The 23,913-nt window shown below is 41.4% G+C and overlaps 1 protein-coding gene across 2 annotated transcripts in view; it reads right to left on the bottom strand.

The window, feature by feature from the left end:
* Positions 1–4,392: 4,392 nt before the first annotated feature.
* LOC311116508 (growth factor receptor-bound protein 10-like) overlaps positions 4,393–23,913 on the bottom strand; it is an 85,026-nt gene continuing 65,505 nt past the window's right edge. For both annotated transcript variants that reach the window (XM_084157423.1, XM_084157422.1), the window contains exons 7-18: positions 17,277–17,433; positions 14,305–14,420; positions 13,678–13,752; positions 12,212–12,349; positions 11,777–11,887; positions 8,101–8,196; positions 7,798–7,872; positions 7,440–7,556; positions 6,992–7,058; positions 6,791–6,878; positions 6,499–6,592; positions 4,393–6,314 (exon numbers count right to left, since the gene is read on the bottom strand). In XM_084157423.1, coding sequence (XP_084013549.1) covers positions 6,168–6,314; positions 6,499–6,592; positions 6,791–6,878; positions 6,992–7,058; positions 7,440–7,556; positions 7,798–7,872; positions 8,101–8,196; positions 11,777–11,887; positions 12,212–12,349; positions 13,678–13,752; positions 14,305–14,420; positions 17,277–17,433 — 1,281 coding nt within the window. In that variant the 3' untranslated portion in view covers positions 4,393–6,167. The remainder of the gene's footprint in view (positions 6,315–6,498; positions 6,593–6,790; positions 6,879–6,991; positions 7,059–7,439; positions 7,557–7,797; positions 7,873–8,100; positions 8,197–11,776; positions 11,888–12,211; positions 12,350–13,677; positions 13,753–14,304; positions 14,421–17,276; positions 17,434–23,913) is intronic.

Below are 23,913 nucleotides of genomic sequence, written 5' to 3'. Positions count from 1 at the left end.
ATTTGCAATAGTATTAAAAAGAAAGAGTATGATTTGCAAATAGAATGCAGTGATTTAAATGCATTTGTAATTACCTTGATGAGGACTCAAGGTAATTGAGTAATGAGGAAAAACTTAAAACTTCCCTACCAAGACAATACCAACACAGCTTAAATTAATAGCAATGTATTAATGTTTTATTCTAATTACAATACACAGAACATATCAGTCCCTTATTTGTACAAAAATACCTGAAAAGGTTACAATTAAGATATATAAGCCATTCATCTATTTACAGATTGAAGCAAAGCACAGTATGAATACAGGATCTTTCTCTTAAAAAGAGATACACGTTCTTTTTTTTTGTTGCATTCCCTGAAATACATAATCGTTTATATTTATATATATATATATATATATTTGCTTTACTCCTTTGTACAGTCACTGTATCTTGCATTGTGACAATATATGCAAAGCACAAGAGTCATTATCGATCACTGGAAAAGGTTCCCATGAACGGTCCAAAGTCAGCTCTAGTTTAGTGCAGAGAAAAAGGTCATCAGAGGCACCTGCTGCGTTTTAGGCTTCTTGAGACAAACAGACTTACACAAGAGAAAAGAGGACACCTTAAATCAACTGTGCTGTACTACTGTTTGGGAGAAACTACTGGTATGCTGAAATAATATCATAAAGGCCAAACTACTTACTAAAGAAAAAACTGTTTGGTGAAATACTATTAACCCCAAGTTGATCAAAAGAACTACACAATGTATTCGTCGCACATACAAAATCTCACTGGTCTGACGATATGATCAGTTTTCAACAGGCTCCATGTCAACCCTGAGCAACCCAGTTACATTCATTTCTCTGAAATATAAAAAAGTACATTTACTTCACTACTTTGCAGGTGACTCAATGTCACTCGTAACATTCTACTAGTTCATAGCAAGACACTATGTGAGAGAACTCGCCTCTGATATGAGTGTTTCTGAATATGAAAAACACCTATCTGTATCTAACAGGCCTAAACAGTTAGTGTTGAGAAGTCAGTGGTCTGAGTAGCTTAAGATGACTTGCAGGAACTATGAAAAGATGTATGCCCAAGCCTAGTCCAGTTCCATGCCAGCAACATTTCAATATTACAGACATTTGTGAAGAGCTTTTTACATGACAAACATATAAGAAATAAACTCGATATGCACATTAAACCAAATTATAAAAACCACTAAAATAAATCAAGTTTCTTCATTTCCTAAGTAGTTAAGAGTAAGCCAATGCGGTAATAATAGTGATCTGTAACCTAAATACAGTGTTGCATCTACATGGTTTCATATGCTAATATGGTACATTGATTCAGTACACAATTTTTACATGAGTTGCATATAACATTGTACAGCTAAGATTACCATCGGAGGAGGCAATCCTAACTGATTTCTACTGAAATCATTATGACCAATGGGAAGATATATTGTCCCACATTTTGACCTAATTTAGCAAAGGAGTACTAAACAGCTTTGGCACCTAACCTGCTCATCGTAATGTCATGATGATGCCACACCCAGAGCCTTATATTAACATATATATTATATATATATGGCTCTGGTCACACCCAACAAAACAGTAAAGTGTAGCTCTGAAGTTACTCTCAAAATTCCATGGAAAAGATACTGAAATGGGCATCTAGTGGTGCTATCACATCCAAGCCATTAAAAGGCTTTCTAATTGGATAATACGCATAGCACACTATGTTGTGGAAAAGGCTTGGCTATTTAATGTACTGTACCCCAATTTGTTTTTTGCAAGTGTGGCTCAAGTATTGTGAATGTATAGCTTCACTTCTGACATAAGAAACAAAGTTCTGATTAACACAAAGTTTAAAGAGTGAAAGTTCTGTAAAATGGAAGACAACTAACTGTAATGAAAGGGACAGAGCAACTGAACTGACAACGCATGAATTAAATATCCAGATAAGAAATTCAAATCGATCGACAGTATCAATGAAAGTCACACTTAAGAAGATGTCTAATTTTTAAATATGTAAAAAATATGTAATCTAATTCAACCTGTGTGTTTGAAATATTCTTGAAGGGTTCACGTGAAAAGATTTCCTAAATGTAGAAGAATATGTGAGAGAAAGGCATTAAACTGAATATCGATGTGAAACGCATTGTGACTGAAATATTAGTGACTTTTATTCCCCACACTTTTTCTACTGACACCAATTTGGAATGAAAACCATGACATTAGGGAACACCCCTTGCTTTCAACGTTATTTCATAGTAAGTGTTGGTGATAAAATAGTTTGAGTGTTCAAACATAAAAAGCAAGAAGTGAAATATAGGATATGTAATAATTATGCGGTTCAATCATTCCACGGTAATGATAAAACAGTACCGAACAGCGCTGAGAAAAGAGTTACATTTCAAGTAATCACTCACATCCAGATAAATAAATACATTTGCGAAACAATACTTGAAATGATTGAGTCATTGCATCTTATATTTAAAAATGTCATTGTGCAGAACTTGTAGATAGTGTGGCTAATATTCTGTATCTGAATCTATCTAGCTTAAGACACCATAAATAAAATAAAAAGATGGCTCTTTCTTAATGTTGCATTACAGGTAAAAACATCTTTACAAATCTGTGTTCACTGCAACCTTGGACAAGGCTAGATAGTAAACACCCTTCCACTTCAGGGCATCATCCATTACTAGGGCTTCACAGTGTCTGTTCTAAAAACAATCATTCAATCACATAATGGAAAAGAGAAGACTCGGGCTGAGTCCCAAATGGCACCCTATTCCCGATATAGTGCACTACTTTTGACCAAAGCCTTATGGGCCCTAGTCAAAAGTAATGCACTATGTAGGGAATATAGTGCCATTTGGGACGCATCCTTGGATTAAGGAGATGGGTCCTCGCAGCAGATGAGTCGATTGATTCCAGTTTCATTCTACAGACAGCACAACAGACAGACTGACACTGGACTGTACACATCAACTCTGAGCTAGTCAGATCACTCTAGTGAATCAAAAGAGGTTGGTGTAGTGGTTATATTTCCCTGTGTTATGATGGAGGGAATGCAAACAGCTAGGTTTAAAAGAAAACTGTGGCACCCTCCCTCCCCAGTGGCCTAAGTTAGGTTTTAGTTCTGGTCATATAATTATAAGCATGTCTTTAGAGAGCTTACAACATCGAATTACAGTCCACAAGATGGCCGCATGCTTTCCAATGTTTTACATATACAGTGAGGGAATAAAGTATTTGATCCCCTGCTGACTTTGTACGTTTGCCCACTGACAAAGAAATTATCAGTCTATAATTTTAATGGTAGGTTTATTTGAACAGTGAGAGACAGAATAACAACAAAAAAATCAAGAAAAACGCATGTCAAAAATTGTATAAATTGATTTGCATTTTAATGAGGGAAATAAGTATTTGACCCCCTCTCAATCAGAAAGATTTCTGGCTCCCAGGTGTCTTTTATACATGTAACGAGCTGAGATTAGGAGCACACTCTTAAAGGGAGTGCTCCTAATCTCAGTTTGTTACCTGTATAAAAGACACCTGTCCACAGAAGCAATCAATCAATCAGATTCCAAACTCTCCACCATGGCCAAGACCAAAGAGCTCTCCAAGGATGTCAGGGACAAGATTGTAGACCTACACAAGGCTGGAATGGGATACAAGACCATCGCCAAGCAGCTTGGTGAGAAGGTGACAACAGTTGGTGCGATTATTCGCAAATGGAAGAAACACAAAAGAACGGTCAATCTCTCTCGGCCTGGGGCTCCATGCAAGATCTCACCTCGTGGAGTTGCAATGATCATGAGAACGGTGAGGAATCAGCCCAGAACTACATGGGAGGATCTTGTCAATGATCTCAAGGCAGCTGCGACCATAGTCACCAAGAAAACAATTGGTAACACACTACGCCGTGAAGGACTGAAATCCTGCAGCGCCCGCAAGGTCCCCCTGCTCAAGAAAGCACATATACATGCCCGTCTGAAGTTTGCCAATGAACATCAGAATGATTCAGAGGAGAACTGGGTGAAAGTGTTGTGGTCAGATGAGACCAAAATTGAGCTCTTTGGCATCAATTCAACTCGCTGTGTTTGGAGGAGGAGGAATGCTGCCTATGACCCCAAGAACACCATCCCCACCGTCAAACATGGAGGTGGAAACATTATGCTTTGGGGGTGTTTTTCTGCTAAGGAGACAGGACAACTTCACCGCAACAAAGGGACGATGGACGGGGCCATGTACCGTCAAATCTTGGGTGAGAACCTCCTTCCCTCAGTCAGGGCATTGAAAATGGGTCGTGGATGGGTATTCCAGCATGACAATGACCCAAAACACACGGCCAAGGCAACAAAGGAGTGGCTCAAGAAGAAGCACATTAAGGTCCTGGAGTGGCCTAGCCAGTCTCCAGACCTTAATCCCATAGAAAATCTGTGGAGGGAGCTGAAGGTTCGAGTTGCCAAACGTCAGGCTTGAAACCTAAATGACTTGGAGAAGATCTGCAATGAGGAGTGGGACAAAATCCCTCCTGAGATGTGTGTAAACATGGTGGCCAACTACAAGAAACGTCTGACCTCTGTGATTGCCAACAAGTGTTTTGCCACCAAGTACTAAGTCATGTTTTGCAGAGGGGTCAAATACTTATTTCCCTCATTAAAATGCAAATCAATTTATAACATTGTTGACATGCGTTTTTCTGGATTTTTTTGTTGTTATTCTGTCTCTCACTGTTCAAATAAACCTACCATTAAAATTATAGACTGATCATGTCTTTGTCAGTGGGCAAACGTACAAAATCAGCAGGGGATCAAATACTTTTTCCCCTCACTGTAGCTTTATTATTGCGTTGACACCAAGAGAGACCCAAGACCAGAGCCTTCCTTAACCGTTATGTTGCTTGTTATCACCTGAGGAGCAGCATGGTAGCCTGGTGCCATACTGAATACGTACTGTAGCCAACAATAGAAGGGTTGGTTATAGCACACAGTATAGGACTAGGCTCGCAGCGTGGACCTCAACAGCTATCTACTATGTGGACTTAAATGAGTGGATGAGATGGGGCGTGAATGAATCCCTGTAGTAGTGAATATGTTGGGGGGAGGTTCATGTGGAACACTGTATGGTGGAGACGGAGTGATTTAACACTGAACTGGATGTAGTGTTGTTGTTGTGTGACTGTTAGAAATCAAAATGCTCCAGACTACTGATAAGAAACTAAAGTGGAGTAAGATGATGCTGTACTAAAATGGCATGAATACAAAAGCCTGTGAGGTCACCAAAGAAAGAAAGAAAGAAAGAAAGAAAGAAAGAAAGAAAGAAAGAAAGAAAGAAAGAAAGAAAGAAAGAAAGAAAGAAAGAAAGAAAGAAAGAAAGAAAGAAAGAAAGAAAGAAAGAAAGAAAGAAATTAAGAAAAGTCCTATGAGAGTGGAATGAATGGATCCTGTGTAGTCCTTGAGTATCCTTCAGCTCCATCCTAAATTACCAGCTCCAGCCTTTCCTTCCTACAGCTTGACAGAGACAGCTGGCCTCGTGATCTGTCTCGTGATGTTCTTTTTCCGAATATCAGATTGTCCATCCAACCCTCCAACACAGGAGGGATTTGCCATTGTTGGTAATGAGAAGAATGAGAGAGTAGAGGAATTCTTCTTCAGTCAGTGTGGAAAGGCCTGTTTCCAGTTTCACAAGTGCCAAACTAGGAAACAATCAGCTTTTCAAAAAGAGGTTGTAGTATAGATGATTTGTAACAAAAAAATACTTTCATTATGTAAAAAAGTGGCCCAGACTAAACAAAGTCCTGATGATTGTACAAGGAAAATAAAAACTACTTTGATCTCATAAACTGTCACTAAACTGTGTCAGTGGATCAGAGCTTATTGGTGACTATGAATATAAACTTGAAAATGTTTTTGTTTTTTTATAAGAGTTAATAACAACGTGGTGCATCTTTTTGCTTCTTTATCTCCTCCTTCCTTCCGGAACACAGAGGTCACTGAAGTACACTAGCGTCCATCCTAACCCAACAACCACTCCGTCCCGTTCCGTCCGCAGTCGCCGACAGCTCATGACACAACAACAACAACATGAGTTCATCACATCAGCCTTTCCTAAAGAAAAAGTATTGAGTTTGTTTTTAGGCAGAGTCCGGTCAAGTCATAGGTCAGGGGTCATAAGGCTACGAGGGTGCAGGGGTGCTTGAGTTTACAAGGCAGTACTCCTCTGTTGAGCTGGTAGAACTCCACCAGCTGGATCAGGTCGGTGAATTTGGTGGACCCGTCGTCAAGGCTGAAGAAGATCTGGCCGTCCTCTTCACACTGCAGGACGGACCATAGAGACAACAGTCAGGTGAGAACAAGAGGAAGTAATGAACAACTAAAGTTACTTTACTCCATAAAATTGTTAGCTGCTTCACTTGGTTTTCTAGTGTGCCTGTAGACGTGAGAGAGAGGGGGAGGTCAAAGAGAGAAGAAGCCCAGAGGCAAGGTTAAGCTCACTTACCGGTAAGATCTGGAAATGCTTGATTTTCTGGTGATGGCACAGTGTGAGAACAAACGCCTTTGGGTTGCTTTGACTGTCCCTCAACAGAAACAACCTGAGCAAAAAAGGGAAGAAAATCAGTCTTTGGTCAAAACTTCCAACGTCTGTCATTACAAATTTAAATCCAACATATATTGGAATGTGGGCTGGGCATTCTGAAGATGCAAGACACTTTAATAATCAAATAACTCCAAATTAAATAATAGGTTGGCTGTGTGGTTGCAGAGACTGAGGAGCGACTGAGGAGTCTTACCCGTCCACCTGGCCTTGTTGGTGGATCATCCGATGGGACTCTTCTCGCGTTATCCGCCCATGGAACCACAGCTGTGTTCTGTGAATAACTGGACGTGGAAGAGGAAAGGAGAGCTTTAGGACAGGAACAAGGCTTTATCTACACAGAATGTAGCCAACTCAAATAACAAAGCAATTGTGAGAACTTATGTTGTTGAATTACCTGAGCTTAATAAACAGTGATGTAGTGGACTGGGACTACCTAGAATGTTCATCCGTTGACTTCTCTTCTGCGATACAGAACAAACAAGGATTAGTTTGTTAATAAAATGGTTAATAATAATGGTTCTTACTCCATTGGCACAGCTGCGAGACGGATAGCGTGATAGCTTTGTGACAAGCATGACTCAAAGAAAAGTTGTTGCACTCTTGCTCTGATACAACCAATTATTAACAAATCACCAACGTTTCAGCAGTATGTTTTCTTTCTGACCATTTAAGGTCATATAAGCATTGTAATATCTTAATAACGTTGTAGTTGCGTTGTGGTCACATTGTAGTAACATTGTTGTAACGTAGTTACGTTGTAGTAAGGTTGTATTATTGTTGTAGAACCATTGTAGTAGTAACATTGTAGTAAGGTTGTAGTAACGTTGTAGAAAGGGACTCACCCTCCAGGCATTGCCCTCCTCCATGGCAGCGCTCTGGGCCTCCAAAGGATTGTCGATCACCCTGCCTATCCTTCCTGAGAAATCCATGGCCACCAGAGAATTCTCCGACACACTCCGCTAGGGGGAGACAAAGCAATGTCTTAAGAGTCGTTAAGTCCTCCTCTCTCCTCACTTCCTTCTCAAAATGGACTGGACAGGTAACCTAGCGGTTAAGAGTGTTGGGCCAGTAACCGAAAGTTTGCTGGTTCGAATCACAGAAATAGAGGACACAAAGAATCAAGGAAAGACAACCGAGTCTGGATGTTAACAACAGTTTGGCTGGCATGGTGGCTGTAAGGAGCTAAAAGGAGAGGCTTACCACTGGTGTTGAAAAGTGTGACAGAGTTTTTCTCTGCTGAGGAATCTTGTAGTTCTGATATAGGACTATTCCATACTGTGAAGAATAAGGAGAATATCCACAAATTAAGGGTTAAGTCAACCAATAGCTAACCTTCCAAAATATTCATGAAGTTCATAAAGATATATAGTATTAAAATTAGCATGGTATAACTGACTCTCACAACAACCCATTTGAAGTGAACTTGCATCTAATACACCCTTCTGGTATAACTGAGGCACTACTTTACAGTGTATTGAGGGTTTGTTGCCATAGCGTTGGTACCTTGAAGAGTCTGAAGGCTGTCATCCAGGAAGTTCTGCTCTGTTCGTCTTCAGTACACAACATCCTCAACTCCTTCAGCTCAGTCCTCTTGTTGGGCTGTCAATCAACACACAACAACCAATTAAAGAGACCAAACAAACACATCATTAGAAACAACCATTCAGACAGTATGGTTGTACTAAAACCCTCCTCCCTCGTACACTGTGACATATCCCATGAGATGATAGTGGATCTTGTTCAGGGTTGGCGAGTAAAAAAACTAACTGGAACTGTAATCCATTATGTTACCTGCAAAAATATTGTAATCAGATTACAGATACTTTTGAAAAACTAGTTGATTACTTCTAGGATTACTTAAAAATTCAGAAAATCTTTATGACACCTTTCTGTTTTCTCAATGACATTCAAATCAGCATTGAAAAAGGCACAAGTTTAAGACCACTATGACGACACCAAATGCATTAGATAGATTGTGGGAAAAGAGCAGGAATTGGCTTTGTAGGCTACAGTCCAAGCTAAGTCTTCCAATGATGTGACTGCTGTCGGCATCCAAAGATTATCCAACTTGAATAAACGCTTGGAGGTAAGGACGACAGCAGTGGTGTAGCCTACGGGCGATACGGATATCACTTATTATTGATATCTACTGTTGAAGTCGGAAGTTTACATACACTTAGGTTGGAGTCATTAAAACTCGTTTTTCAACCACTCCACACATTTCTTGTTAACAAACTATAGTTTGGCAAGTCGGTTAGGACATCTACTTTGTGCATGACACAAGTAATTTTTCCAACAATTGTTTACAGACAGATTATTTCACTTATAATTCACTGTATCACAATTCCAGTGGGTCAGAAGTTTACATACACTATGTTGACTGTGCATTTAAACAGCTCTGAAAATTCCAGAAAATGATGTCATGGCTTTAGAAGCTTCTGATAGGCTAATTGACATCATTTTAGTCAATTGGAGGTGTATCTGTGGATGTATTTCAAGAACTACCTTCAAACTCAGTGCCTCTTTGCTTGACATCATGGGAAAATCTAAAGAAATCAGCCAAGACCTCCAAAATAATATCCACAAGGCTGGTTCATCATTGGGAGCAATTTCCAAACACCTGAAGGTACCACGTTCATCTGTACAAACAATAGTACGCAAGTATAAACACCATGGGACCACGCAGCCGTCATACCGCTCAGGAAGGAGACGCGTTCTGTCTCCTAGAGATGAACGTACTTTGGTGCGAAAAGTGCAAATCAATCCCAGAACAACAGCAAAGGACCTTGTGAAAATGCTGGAGGAAACAGGTACAAAAGTATCTATATCCACAGTAAAACGAGTCCTATATCGACATAACCTGAAAGGCCGCTCAGCAAGGAAGAAGCCACTGCTCCAAAACCACCATAAAAAAGCCAGACTACGTTTTGCAACTGTACATGGGAGACAAAGATCTTACTTTTTGGAGAAATGTCCTCTGGTCTGATGAAACAAAAATAGAACTGTTTGGCCATAATGACCATTGTTATGTTTGGAGGAAAAAGGGGAACGCTTGCAAGCCGAAGAACACCATCCCAACCGTAAAGCACGGGGGTGGCAGCATCATGCTATGTGGGTGTTTGCTGCAGGAGGGACTGGTGCACTTCACAAAATAGATGGCATCATGAGGAAGGAAAATTATGTGGATATATTGAAGCAACATCTCAAGACATCAGTCAGGAAGCTTGGTCGCAAATGGGTCTTCCAAATGGACAGTGACCCCAAGCATACTTCCAAAGTTGTGGCAAAATGGCTTAAGGACAACAAAGTCAAGGTATTGGAGTGGCCATCACAAAGCCCTGACCTCAATCATATAGAAAATGTGTGGGCAGAACTGAAAAGGCGTGTGCGAGCAAGGAGGCCTACAAACCTGACTCAGATACACCAGCTCTGTCAGGAGGAATGGGCCAAAATTCACCCAACTTATTGTGGGAAGCTTTTGGAAGGCTACCCGAAACGTTTGACCCAAGTTAAACAATTTAAAGGCAATGCTACCAAATACTAATTGAGTGTATGTAAACGTCTGACCCACTGGGAATGTGATGAAAGAAATAGAAGCTGAAATAAATCATTCTCTCTACTATTATTCTGACATTTCACATTCTTAAAATAAAGTGGTGATCCTAACTGACCTAAGACAGGGACTTTTTACTAGGATTAAATGTCAGGAATTGTGAAAAACTGAGTTTAAATGTATTTGGCTAAGGTGTATGTAAACTTCCGACTTCAACTGTACATAGTGCATTGATGTGAATCACACTGCTGCTCTGTCATTTAGTTATTTGCGTAGTTATTGTGGTTGTTGTGGATGGCTGTTTACATATGTATGTGTATTTTAACCCAATAATGGTTGAATTGACGAAGTTAAAGCTGCCTATCAATCATTGTTTTTGCAACCAGTGGACTGCGAGTTAGAAAATGCACTCCCTCAACAGCTGCATAGTGTGGATCCCAGCCTATGGAATGAACGTTTCAGTTCCTTCCTTCTAAACTCCTCTGTGGCATTGTGCTCCATACCGTCAAAAACAAGTTTCATTTAAGAAGACCACGAGTGGGGCTTTTATTGCTCAATCTAATTTGTGCTGATTCAAAATGTCCATGGGCCTAACGGATAAATGCTCAAATGCGCACACTTTTGATAGACTTAAACAGCTGCAAATGATCAAGATACTAAAGTGTCACCAACAAAAATTTTAACAATAGGCCTATAGCAAATGCAGCTTATGGCATACATTTTTCATATGCAAATAGCACTTTTCGGTAGTGCTCAAAGCATGCCATTCCATGAGAGCAGCATTTATTTTTCAACTCGAAGCAATGAGCCCAATCAGTCCTTCATGACAACAAAATCATAAACAACAGAGTAGGCTAATAAGTCCTTCGTTTTTGGGTTGTACTCAGGTAAAACAATTTGCCTATTTCCAGGTCCTATTCTTGAATATCAAGGGGTAATAAATTAATTGGAATGACTGTAAATACTGTAACCTAATCGTATTATTATATGTATAAAAGTAAAAAGAATGGGTTAGAAGAAGCCAACATAACAAACCCATAAAGTAAAATGCAACATCCATTTATGGCCAGCTATGTAACCTCTAACATTGATTTATTCTGCAATAGATGTTGTTAAATTGGTAATATAATGTTTTTTCTTCTTCTAATGCCTCTTAGGGGAAAGTAATCTAAAAGTAACTGAAAGTAATCAAATTCCATTACTGAGTTGGGGTAATCCAAAAGTGTCCAAAAGTTATGTTACTGATTACAATTTTGGACAGGTAACTAGTAACGGATTACATTTAGAAAGGAACCTACCCAACCCTGATCTTGTTGCAGAATAAAACAGGATTTTGTTTATTATATAGCCAGAAAGTGGGTCAACACAGACCACACAATTGCACCGAGGCCTGCCTCTTGTCAGGCATGTCTTAGCAAGATACAGGATGCGTACCAAATGGCAACCTATTCCCTATATAGTGCATCATTCGGGAAGCTGACACAGTCTAGACACGACACTGTTCAATAACTGTAATAGGAGACGGCTAGTCCTTCACAGAAGACAGTGGAATAATAGACAACATATGAGCGTCTGAATAACTTGCAATGCCTCGCGTGCAGAGGTTTTCCTTTCTCTTGAACGTACCTTTATACAGAACTCGTAGTCTGTTGGCGCACTGTGTAGCTTCTTGCCTGTTGTTACTGTGAAGACATTGCTGTCCTCCAGGTCTGCTAGTAACTGTAAATGCCTGGGCTCCTGTGGAGGATAAATCAATAGCCGATGTCATTTCATCACGAAGAAACCTAAGCCTGGAGGTAACAGAGAGCAGAGCTCCACTCAAATCAATAGCAGCTTGTGTGGATGTATGGGAGCTAGAGAAGGCAGGCAAATCTGAGCAGCAAGTATGTACACTGATGATTGAGGCAAGCAGCCTCTTAACTAACAACTAAAGTATTAGACTGTAGGCTATTACTAGTGCAGTTCAAATGTGGGATATTGGCTCAAGGATTCAGTAATACAAGCCTAATACTAACAGAGTTAGTGTACTAAGCATACAGTAGAAGAGAGTTGGCCATGTACCTTTGACGTTCCTTTCGTAGAAAAGTAAAGTCCTGAGCGTCTAAGGAACACATTCAGCTTCTTCCAGGATTTCCTGCCCATCTCTTTCACGTATAAAAAGCCCTGGATCTCAGGACAACTGCTGGAGTTCAATAAATTCTGAGAGAAGGAGAGAGAGAGAGAGAGATGGCGGCTTTAGCACACAGCTATCATAATAAAATATCATCATTTTTATGGGGCTCGGAGAAGAAAAAAAAAACACCCGTTCCTTCCTAGCCAGAAAACAAACATTTATATAACGAACAATCTTAGCATTCTTGTGATACCAATTTTTATGATCCCACCTTAAACATGGGATAGAAATGTTCAGACAGATGTTCTGTCTTACGTAACAGTATCAACCAAGACACATGCACACTATAGAGATAGACCATTCAAAAAGGAGTTCTGATTCTGACAGCAAGTTGTTCCAAGAACTGACTGGGGCGATAAGATAAGCACCAACTAGTTTTAACATGCCCTGCTCTTTTTTACAGTACCAGCCCTAATACAGCACTCTCTCTGCCACATTCAGACACTGTCTCCTGACCTGACAAGATACTAACTAAAGCTGCAATATGTAACTTTTTGGCGACCAAATTCACATAGAAAGTGTGTTATAGATCTGTCATTCTCAAGTCTAAAAAGCAGTAGATGTGTTTTATAAGCGCTATTTCTATGCTTCCTGTTCTTAAGTTTCGCTTTTGCATCTTTTACTTTCGGCTTTGTACACCAGCTTCAAACAGCTGAAAATACAATATTTTGGGTTATGGAAAATATATTTCACAGCGGTTTAGATGGTACAATGATTCTCTACACATAAACTGAAAGTAGGCTAACTATTAGAATTTTTGCAACCAGGAAATGGCCTTTAAGCGAAAAGATCCACTGTTTATGATCTGCCTTCACTGGATTCCTGGAACCTCCCCCAGCCGGCTCCTTCAATCTGACCATGTCAGGGATGTTATCATTTTAAAAGCTTTCTGCCATAGTGGATGGATTCCAGTCATGGCCCTTTAATGACGCTTTGTCACACTACTACATCTGCAGGCTGAACATGTAAACTTCATTCCATTAGAGCCTCAGGTCTTTAAAGACACCATGCATCTACGCTGTGCTGCCTGGCACAGGATGGGAGGATGATGGCCTGACGTGCTGTGCTATAACATTCAGTACGTTCCTTTACTCTCCCCTCACAGTTGCTTCCCTTCAGAAGCTGTAATGTCTGTCTGTCTGTTTGTCCTTCTGTTAGGCACGCCTGGCCTGCGTGTGCAGAGACACTCGTATGTCAACAGAACATCAAGTGTTACAGTCTGTTCTCTGACAAGACATGCACAAGGAGGTCAAAGGTCAGACTTTTGAAGGAGATCAGACATACAGCACACAACAGAGACTGAAGTATGCAGTATGCTAAGGTAGTGGAGTCTTTACGGTTCTACGGTACATACCTGTAAAAGTTGAGATGGTGGGATTGCACCATTTGTTTCCTGGCACCACGCAACCATATGCTCGGGAAAGAAATTCTGTTGGTAAGTGAGAGAGGAAAGCAGTCGTTTAGCGAGGAGGTTGTGGGTAAAAGGAAACTCAGAAGGATGGAGGTGGAACGCCAAGAGACATTAAATTAATCCCCTGTCCCAAATTAAAATGAAGAAAAACCTTCAACAATAACATTTTTCTCATAGCTTTTCAAACTAGTTTCAAACTGTTTCTGAAATAAGTACGTTTAGGGCCAGTTTCCTGGACCATGGTTTAGCATTTCTGAGTCCTGGACAGTTATATCCAACAGTCTAACAGTATTATCAGAAGGGGACAATCTGTTTATTTTTATGAGTGTGAGTGAAAGATGAGGCCCACTTGATTGTGAGGGTGTACTAGGATTTTTCTGGGTAATATTCTAAACTTAACAAGCCCAACCAAACATTTACCACTCATTTAAGAAATGCATAGCTTGTAAACGAAAAAGAACATCCAGGCTGTTTAGCTTGTTGTAACTGTTTACACATGTAGATAATATAAATAGGACAAGCAAAAACGCTGGGATTCTTTGGAAATAAACAAACAAAAAAACAACCTACCAAGGGATTTCTGAAGAATTCATATTTGGCATAGTTCTTCCTGAACAGAAATCTGCCCTCGCTGGTCATGGACGCCTGCACTTGTACCACCAGCTCATGGTCCTCCAAGCACCTCTCTGTAGAGAGAGAGAGAGAAAGAAGGAGCTAGTTACCAAATGGAAGGACACAATATCACATGTCTTTAACAAGAAAAAGAACAACATTTGTAATAATTTTCATGTCCTGAACATAGGGTAAATAGAGCAAATGATGAAAGAACAAGCAGTTCAGCCTATGACCCCCCCCCCCCACCCTCCACCCCACACCCTTATCCCAAACTTGCAGACAAATCAGCATGTTCTCACTATATTCCAGGGTTGGGGTCAATTCCATTTCAATTCCAGTCAATTCAGAAAGTACACAGAAATTCCAATCCCAATTCTCTTCAATGCTTTTCAATGAGGAACATTTGGAATTGGAATTTGGTTTACTTTCTGAATTGACCCCAACCCTGCTATATTCCTCTCCCCCATCCTGTCGATGTCTTGAGCATACATTCACTCCCCCCTCTCTCAAACAATTAGTGGGGCTATGCTGCTATGCTCTACAGGCCCTGCTGTCTGCCTGGACCACTGACCCTGCCTGGCCCCTGCTCTCCATGCAGGAACACATGTTTCACATCCAACTGTGGAATCAGGATTCCTAAATAGATTTTGGCAGCAGGAAAGGAGACACTGGGGACTGGGGAGGAAGGGCCCAGGCTCTCTTGAATTCATTCAGAGGAAGAGAAAGAGGAAACAGACAATGTGGAAGTTTTCAGAAACTATGTGTGTAGTTTCATATTGATGTTGCAACCTGGTTGGATTCCAGTCCGCTTATATCCTAAAAAGATTGAGAGCCAATCCAATGTTGTGCAGTATCTCATCTACCTTGCCTTTACTGAGGCTCTTTGGTGAGTCACTTCCTCTTTGACCATGAGTCAGTCAAGCCCCTGACTCACTAGCTTAAAGCCTGTAGAGGTTGTAACCCTTTGTGGGGGAAGCTGAGGGAGTGTCATTGGCCATTAGCTCTCTCTCTCTCTCTCCACCCCCACTGATTGTCCAGTTGTCTTTCAACTATCTCCTCTGGACTCCCCCATCCTGAAGAGATGACTCAGTAATGACAGAAGCTTTAGCCTTCTTTATACCAGGGAGTCATGGACCCCATCTCCATTTTGGATCTGTGTGTCTCCCTGTCTTTCCCAGTTTCCTCCTTAGTGAGGGGATTGGGAGCAAGGTTGGGAAAGCAACATATCTAATTGGCTGGATGTCATTCTTATACAACAAGGCCCATCTGGACAGGCCTGGTCAGATTAAGGAGCAATTAGGAAGAGTGACCTTGCCTTGCCTCTAGTGGACTGGACTCACCATAGACAGCCTGCCCTAGCTCCATTCAGGAGGCTTCTAAAGGTCAGATCAGCCCTGGTTCCTTTTACAACGAATTGAGGTTGCGTCCCAAATGGCACGCTATTACCTTATAGTGCAATATAATGACTTGTAGTGCACTATAAGAAAAGAGTGCCATTTGAGATGCATCCATTGTCTGTATTGAGTAGGCCAGAGTTTGGCCATTGTAGAGGGATGATGTCATACTGGCTATCCCAACTGCACTTAACACGGTTTTGGCAGCGCTGACACCAAACCAATCAGAACAGATCATGTGACGGTATTTTAAGAGCTTTAGAGGCCTGTGCTTCGTATATGTAATATTGTTGTGTTCTAATCGTCATACAATGTGATTAGTTTAAAGATGTTTAAATAAATATGCCACTTCCTTTGGACTATAATGCGCTCAGGATATCAAAAGCAAATTGACGTTTATAAGCAAATTCATAAAAAAACATTCAAAACCTGGATATTTCAGACACACATATCAATATGAACTACACTATCTTCACATATGCAACATAAAACCTAAATAATTACTGCAAATAATACGCATATAATTGTCACCCTTTCTGTTGTGCGTACATATTGTGTAGCCTATATTTCAGTGTTTAGACCTAAACGTTCCCAGAAATACAGTACTCTCATTTTACCCATCTGTTATAATGAAGATATAAGCCCAGACACAACATGTGCTTTATAATTGCTCGTTCCTTAGGGGGTTAAAGTTTGGAACATTCTGCTTCTCAGAACTCTAACAAATCACTGCAATGCCGCCACATTAAGCGTTCCACATCTTGACTTACACAACCTAATTTAAACTAATCTAACATTCAGTGAAACTAGCGTTATCCTGTTCAGATACAGTGTAAACCCAAAGTAAAGTCCCTGTACACATGTTGACTAGCATGGGGGGGAGGGACACAGCAAGGTACCTGTATGATCCAGTGATCGCTACTCCTGGTCCAGAATTAGATAATAAAGGACATCTCTTACCATATTATGGTACATTCTTATCTCTAACTGTAAGTGACCATATATCCATTCTCAGGTACTGTAACAAACTAAGGTTTGGGAGAGTGATGTCAGGAGGGTTCCTGCGTCTCAAATGGCACCCTATTCCCTACATAGTGAACTTCCTCTAACAGGGCTCTGGTCAAAAGTAGTGCACTATATAGGGTGCCATTTGGGACACAAGAAAGGTCATAGTCTCAGCGATCAGCTCCATCACCTTCACTGGTATCATCTCTTGATCAATAACATCACCCAGCCTTACTATGGCACCACCCCCCTCAGCCAAGCCAAACTTTTACACCAGATTCTGAAACTTAAAAACTAGGAGCAGGCATAGACATGCAGCTAAAGACTGTTAATCAAAATAATGATATACAAGAGAAAATATAGGCTATAGATGTAGGCTATCTATTATTTATGATGACTCTAGGTTCATTATCCTGTTGGTTTCTCACAGAGCGAGGGCCAAGGGGGGAGGGGGCGCTAGCCTATGTCCTGCCAGCCAGCCTGCCTGCCCACCAGCCCACCCATCCAGCACACAAGGTTGCCACTTACCTAGTCCGAGAAGGGGGTGATGCTCAACAAGCACCCAACTGTTGTCGTCCACACAATGGCTTTTGGACACGAGGAGCTGGCAAAGATCTCTGGCAGTCATGTCGGCTGGTATTTCTACTACTTTCCCCATGCCGTCCTCGCTGAAAATTTTTATAATCTAAAAGAGAAAAGAAAAGGCCCTTTCATGTTAGAACTATTCCCAGACACAACCTCGTAGGCAGACAGACATAATTCAGATAGATGAGATGCATAGTTCAGGCGTAGACAGGCATAGTAGTATAACTAGATAGCACAACATTTGCAATATAGTACCAAGAGCTAATTCACTTTAATTCATAACCATGCGTGTTTGATGAGCATACCAGACATATACAATACATTCTCAATGACAGGGGTTTGTGGGAAAATATAGATTATATAAACATAAATGTGACACTCATCAGAATCATACTTCAAGCTTAAATACTAAGGGGACCGTTTTAGTCCTTCAATCCACACCACCTGTTTCCATAGAGATTACCCACTGACAGAATTAGGCACAAAGATACTGTATAGAAAGATACTGTATAGAAATACACTGTATAGAAATATACTGTAGAGAAAGACACTATATAGAAATATACAGTATAGAAATATACAGTATAGAAATACACAGTATAGAAATACACTGTATAGACACTGAAAGATACAGTATAGAAAAATACTGTACATGAAAATACTGTATGGAAATATACTGTATAAAAAGATACTGAAAGATACTGCATACAAAGATACTGCATAGAAAGATTGTGTATAGAGATACAATGTATAGTATATACTGTATAGAAGGAGAGTGTATAGAATGATTCAGTATAGAACAAGATACTGTATAGAAAGATACTGAAATATGCTGTATAAAAAGATGCTGTATAGAGGAATATAGCGCATTAATAGAAACAATGGATAAATCCCCCTCTGAGCACAGATCCTATTTCCTCTGGTTCCCCCAAAGAGATTTTAGCAGGAATTTAGCTTCCTTAGCCTTCCCACTTAGGCTACAGTACACTCACTTTGAACATGATGTCTTATAAAAAAGTCAAATTCTCATTCCCTTCTCTAGCTATAGCTTCAACAAATTCAAAGCCTTACAACAGAACATCAAAAACTATTTCTCCTTTCAAGCGGGCTTCGATTCATTCTGAGCCTCTCACATATTCCCTCCTCGCTCGTCATATCTTTAAAAAAAGACAAAATATCTTCGACCTTCAAAGCGTATACTTTAACCCTCGTCTCAGCGAACCTTCGTCAGACTTCAGAGTAAAAAGGGAAAAGCGGTTAAATATGTCTATGAGAGCTTACCTCTACGGCCTGTAACAGGCAGCAGTCCGGAGAGCACGATGGCATTTTTGGAATGAGCCTGCCTCCGCACAGAACACACACAGACGAACAACCCTTTCTTTTTCCCTCTCCACAACTTGGTTAAAAAAAAGACTGTAGTACAGCACAGTTCCTTCCTCTCTGTCAACGGCTGCCTGTTACGGTACCTGTCACAATCTCCCTCTAGCTCTCCTCTCCTCTGCCTAATGCAGGATAGAGCAAGCAGATGGCACTATTTCCAGTCCGGCTAGCTGACAACTTCCCTCTGCTTCCCTCACAAAGGGTTACAGCCATGGGCTTTAAGGTAGTGAATCAAACCACACTTCCCTAACCAATCATAGGGCTCGCTCAGGCTGATGTAATCATTCCCACACAGACACACACTCACACACCCTCGCTCTCTCTCTCTTTCTCTCTCTCTCACACGCACGCACGCACAGACTCACATACACAGATGCACAGTCATGCACAGGCTTTTTCAGGCTGCTGCTCTGAATAGCTTTCGGATTCTTTTTGAGTAAAAGCGAAAATGATCATTTAAGAGGGGTGTGGGGCAGAGGAAAAGTTGTTTTAACCTCCCAACATGTTCTGAAGTTTCAAGTGAAGGCTTGTTTCTTTTCTTTTGTCTCTCAGTGGCTCAGCTTTGAACTTTGCAGTCAGAAATCTCTCTCACGACAGCGCACGGCTCATTACGGGCTAAATGAAACAAACCTGAGTACTTGAACTTCTCGTTGGCCTCCCCTCGAGTCTAGCTTCATGCCAACATTCTTTCTCTCAAAAGAACAAAACCCGGAAACTTAGTGTTTTCACTATTCGGCTCGCCCCCCACCCCCATTATTTGTTTTACTTCAGATACTTAATACACCACTGACTGGACTGACAAAAGCTCTGCCCCACCCTGTCTGGAGTAGACATTTAGCCTATGTCCTTTCAACATCTCTCATCTCAATGGGTCAATATCTGTATACAAAACACTATGCTCATGGGAGAAGGAGGATAATGGGAGGTCTTAAATAACAGTTCCAGTGTAGGAAGCAGGAAGCAGCCATAGTGGTCAGGGAGGATGATTTAGGGTTTCACTACTATTGCCACGTTCAAAACAACTGGGAACTCGAAACTGGGAAATCTCAGACTTCCAATTTCAGTGCGTTTATGACAACTGGGAACTCGGGGAGCTCCAACTGGGAAAATTCGTTTTGAACGGTCTTCCAACTCGGAATTCCAAGTCGGGAAATCGGGCCTCTTTCTAGAGCTACGACCTTCCAACCTGAAGATCCCGGACGTCATGATTCAAATTAGATTTTTTAAGTTTCCAGTTGTTTTGAAAGCACCATAAAGCCTTAAAGAGAGCGGGGCTATGGCGGGGGAGGGGAGTATGACGAGACAGAGGAGTGGGTGGGAGGAAGAGAGATAGAGACAGAGAGAGAGAGAGGAAGAGAGAGAGAAAGAAGAAAGAGACATAAGTAGATGGGAAGAGATAGTGAAAGATAAGAGAGAGATAGAAAGAGAGAGATAAGTAGAAGGAGAGATAGTGAAAGAGAGGGAGAGGGGAGGGAGAGAGAGCAGATACACAGAGACAGACAACAGTGAGAGGTGATAGACAGTGAGGTGGGTGAGAGAGAGAGTGAACAAGAAATAGAGAGAAAGAGAGAGAGAAAAGAGGAGGAAAAAGAATGTTCCGTGATAGTATTAAGTAGGGCTATGTCCAGTAGTAGTAGGACTATGTGTAGTATACATGCCACTATACTAGACTTCCAGCTGTCACTGCAGCCACACCCCTCTCCTCATTGACTTGTCACTACCTCACTACTGGCCTGCCTGGTGAGTCAGTGGGGAAAACCCCATATCACATGCCTACCATGCTGTAATACAACAGGACACACTCCTACGGCCAGCAGCTAACACTCCTTACGTGACATGAGATAGGACAAGCCAGTACTACACCACTATACCTATTACATCACCATTACATAGTCATTATTATCCTAGAATACATACTGTACTGGATATTATGAAGAGAGGTCACATGTTTTTAAATGTGTGTAGAGGAGGTAACAAATACACACTTCAGGGGATAGAGAATTTGAGCGCAGGGTCCCAACTTAACCGAACAAGAACAGGAACATTAACTCTCAACCTTTAAGTGGAAAATGTTTCAATCCGAAATTGCATCCCAATGTGATGAAAGGAACGGAAAGACATTCAACTGAGTGATGAGGACTGAGGAGACATGGCACGCTTCCTTGACCTACTCCACTTCTTTTTTCTAAAAGAGAAAATATGTACTTGTGTGTGGGGTGGTAAAGAGAGAGGGAAAGAAAGAGAGAGAGGGATGTAGGGAGGGGAGAAAGAGAGAGGGAAAACGAAAGAGAGGAAGGGGAAGAGAGAGAGACAGAAATAAAGAGAGGAGAGGGAGAGAGGCAAAAAGAGAGAGAGCGAGGGGCAGAGAGAAAAAGCAAGGGGGAGAGAGAGAGAGAGCGTGCTGGGTTGTCTTCCTGTTCTCTCTGAACACTATTCTCATTCAGTGGTGGGCCTCCGGGATGACTCAGGACTTGTGATGTAATTACCCAGGGACAAGCTGCTGAGAGCCCCAAGCAACACACACACATGCAATGTCCCTCTTCAGCCACTCTCATTCTCTCACAAACACACACATTAAAAGCACAACATTTACATCAGCGATGTGTTCAAAACTCTAGATTACTGGTTATTACTGGTTACTAGTATCTTAGGGATGATTAACCTCAGTCTAATATGGACTTCAGTAGAAATTGATGTTTTACCATGCTAAGTACTGTAAATGGTGCCATTTGGGACGCAGCCAATGAAGATGGCACTGATATCTCGTTTGGGTCTTCAGTAAGTAGGCTACAGTAGTGGTAATTCCATAGAATTAGAATGCGTAGAACATAGTGCACCCATGAGTTTACCAGTGAAACTGCCCAGGTTAGAGGTTCCAAGTCTATTCTGTTCATTCTATTTCTATGGGTATTTCCTCCTCTGACCTGATCTCTTTGAGAGGCATTTTATATTTAATATAGCCTACTGTACCAGGCCATAAAATAACATTTTATTGGCTATGACATAAGAAGCAAGGAGTAAGTGGTGGAACCAATTGACTGTGACGATACCAGTCTCTCAATATTTCCATGGCAAAAATTAAAACACAAAGCAGACCAAATTCTTTGGTCCTTTAAAAACCTGCGGTTTGTAAAACATTGTGTGCTATAGCTTGGGATATAAATAAATGTGACTCTGGATGACAACATAATGATGTTTGTTTTCAACATTAGGGCTTGTTTTCCTAAAGAAGTTAAATCTGCTTTGTATTTTGTTTCCTTGCCGCGATACTAACGAGTATCGTGATACTGGTATCATCCCGGACCTACAATTGAATACCTTTAGGTGTAAATCTTCTTCATAAGAAAAACCTGAGTTCAATTAAATCTCTAAGGAGGTGATTCTAAATCTAGTGCTTCTCTGTAGGCTTACTCCATTATTAAGTTATTAAAAACCAAAACCAAAGAAGTGGCTCTACTCTCTTATCCCCCCAAAAAACAGGCATTGATTAAACAGTGTTGGCTAACGGTCGACTGAGCGGTGGTCTCGCCCCTGCTCTGCAACCCACCAACAAACCAGTCCCGTTTACAAGTACCTCTTTAATGAAGTCAAATGTACTGTGTGCTCTGTGTGGTCTCTGAACTGCAGTGGCCATTGACATCCACTAATGAGAATGTGAGACAAAACCTTGTGGAATAAAGACAATAGACTTTTCAGTGGAGCCTGCCATGTCCTGAGCTTCACTCGCTGCCTGCAGCCCGCTGGCCCGGGGGGAAGTGCTAGGCTGAGTCGGCCTCTAAAAGGAACGCTACGTAAATACTGCTGACTCACGAGGTGGACATGAACAGCTCCTTGTTGTCTAATTTTTGTGTCAAATTAAGCGCCCCCAAAGAGGGGATTTATCCAGGCTCACTATAGCAGCATAATGACCAGAACATCAGCCAGGACTAAAATGGGGGCTTTCGGATGCACAATACCAAGTCATGTACAATGCACTCTCCCTTCCACACAGTTAGTTAGTTAGCTAGGTACAGAGCAACAGAATATATAATAATGCACGTTTCGCAGTGTATTTAGCAGATGCTGGGGCCAGTTAAAACAGTACTTTGCTGTTTTCAGAAGTGAAGAGATGTGGATGAACTAACGCCATACTGTGGTTAACATCTAGGCCACAGTGACTACTCATCCCCATCGAACTCCCACATGCAAACCACCCAGCTCGTGGCTGAAACTCAACCATATCCCATTGATATAACGAACGTTAGCCATGGGAGTACAGTACAGGGCCGCCCAGTCAAAGAAAGTCAGTCTATTGGCTCAAAGGGAATGATGAAAAAACTAGTCTCTTTGGAAAAACAATGATTAGGTTATAATATATGACTAACTCAGTATATATCATTTGTTTCTGGTGGGTCCAGATATCAGCATATGTTCCAAAAATGCTGAATAACTTGACTCATTAACTAAAACTCAACAAGTTACCACTATGGAATGCACCCCCAAAACCAAACAATCCCTCAGTTCCTTAGTCCCTTCAAACCAGAACAAACCACAAGCAAAAAGACCCACAGTCGGTGTCTATATATAGATCAAATAGAGGCTGATCCATCGGCTCTGTGCATTCCTCTGGGAAGAATCCCCCCTGAGCGGAGCCTGAAGTGCCCATACCTCCTCCCTGCCACACAGATCACATCGGCCCCAGCCTCCAACCCCAACAATCCCCTTTGAATGGCCGAGTTCTTTCCCTGCGGCTACCTACTGAGATCAATCCAGAGAGGAGCCAAATATTTCCCCAATAAGAGCAGGCTGGTTAATTGCGCAGCAGGGGCCTGGGTAGCACCCTTTCAGGCCACCGCACTGCAGATCATTGTCCCCTTACAGGACTCAGGGACTGCCATTGGGCACTCACAAAGGATGACATCATTACATTTTGACTACACAATAAAACCAGCCGCCCGCAAGCTGCACTCACTGTACTTCTACTTGCACTGTTCACCCAAGCTGTAAGGCTAGGCCAGGCAAGGCCAGGCCAGCTGGCTGCTGGTGGTGGCACACAGACACACACACACACACACACACACAGGGAACCAGCTCACTCAGACACAATAATGCTCTGCTCTGGTTTAGGTCTACCTACTACAATACAAAAAGTCAGCAGCAGAATCTGTTTATTAAAGGTGAGTGTTGAGAAACGGTGAGAGAGATTTGATTTCAGAGATTT

This window comes from Coregonus lavaretus (assembly GCF_964263955.1).
Source record: "Coregonus lavaretus genome assembly, chromosome: 3".
NCBI lineage: Eukaryota > Metazoa > Chordata > Actinopteri > Salmoniformes > Salmonidae > Coregonus > Coregonus lavaretus.
This window is presented reverse-complemented; position numbering and strand designations above follow the sequence as displayed.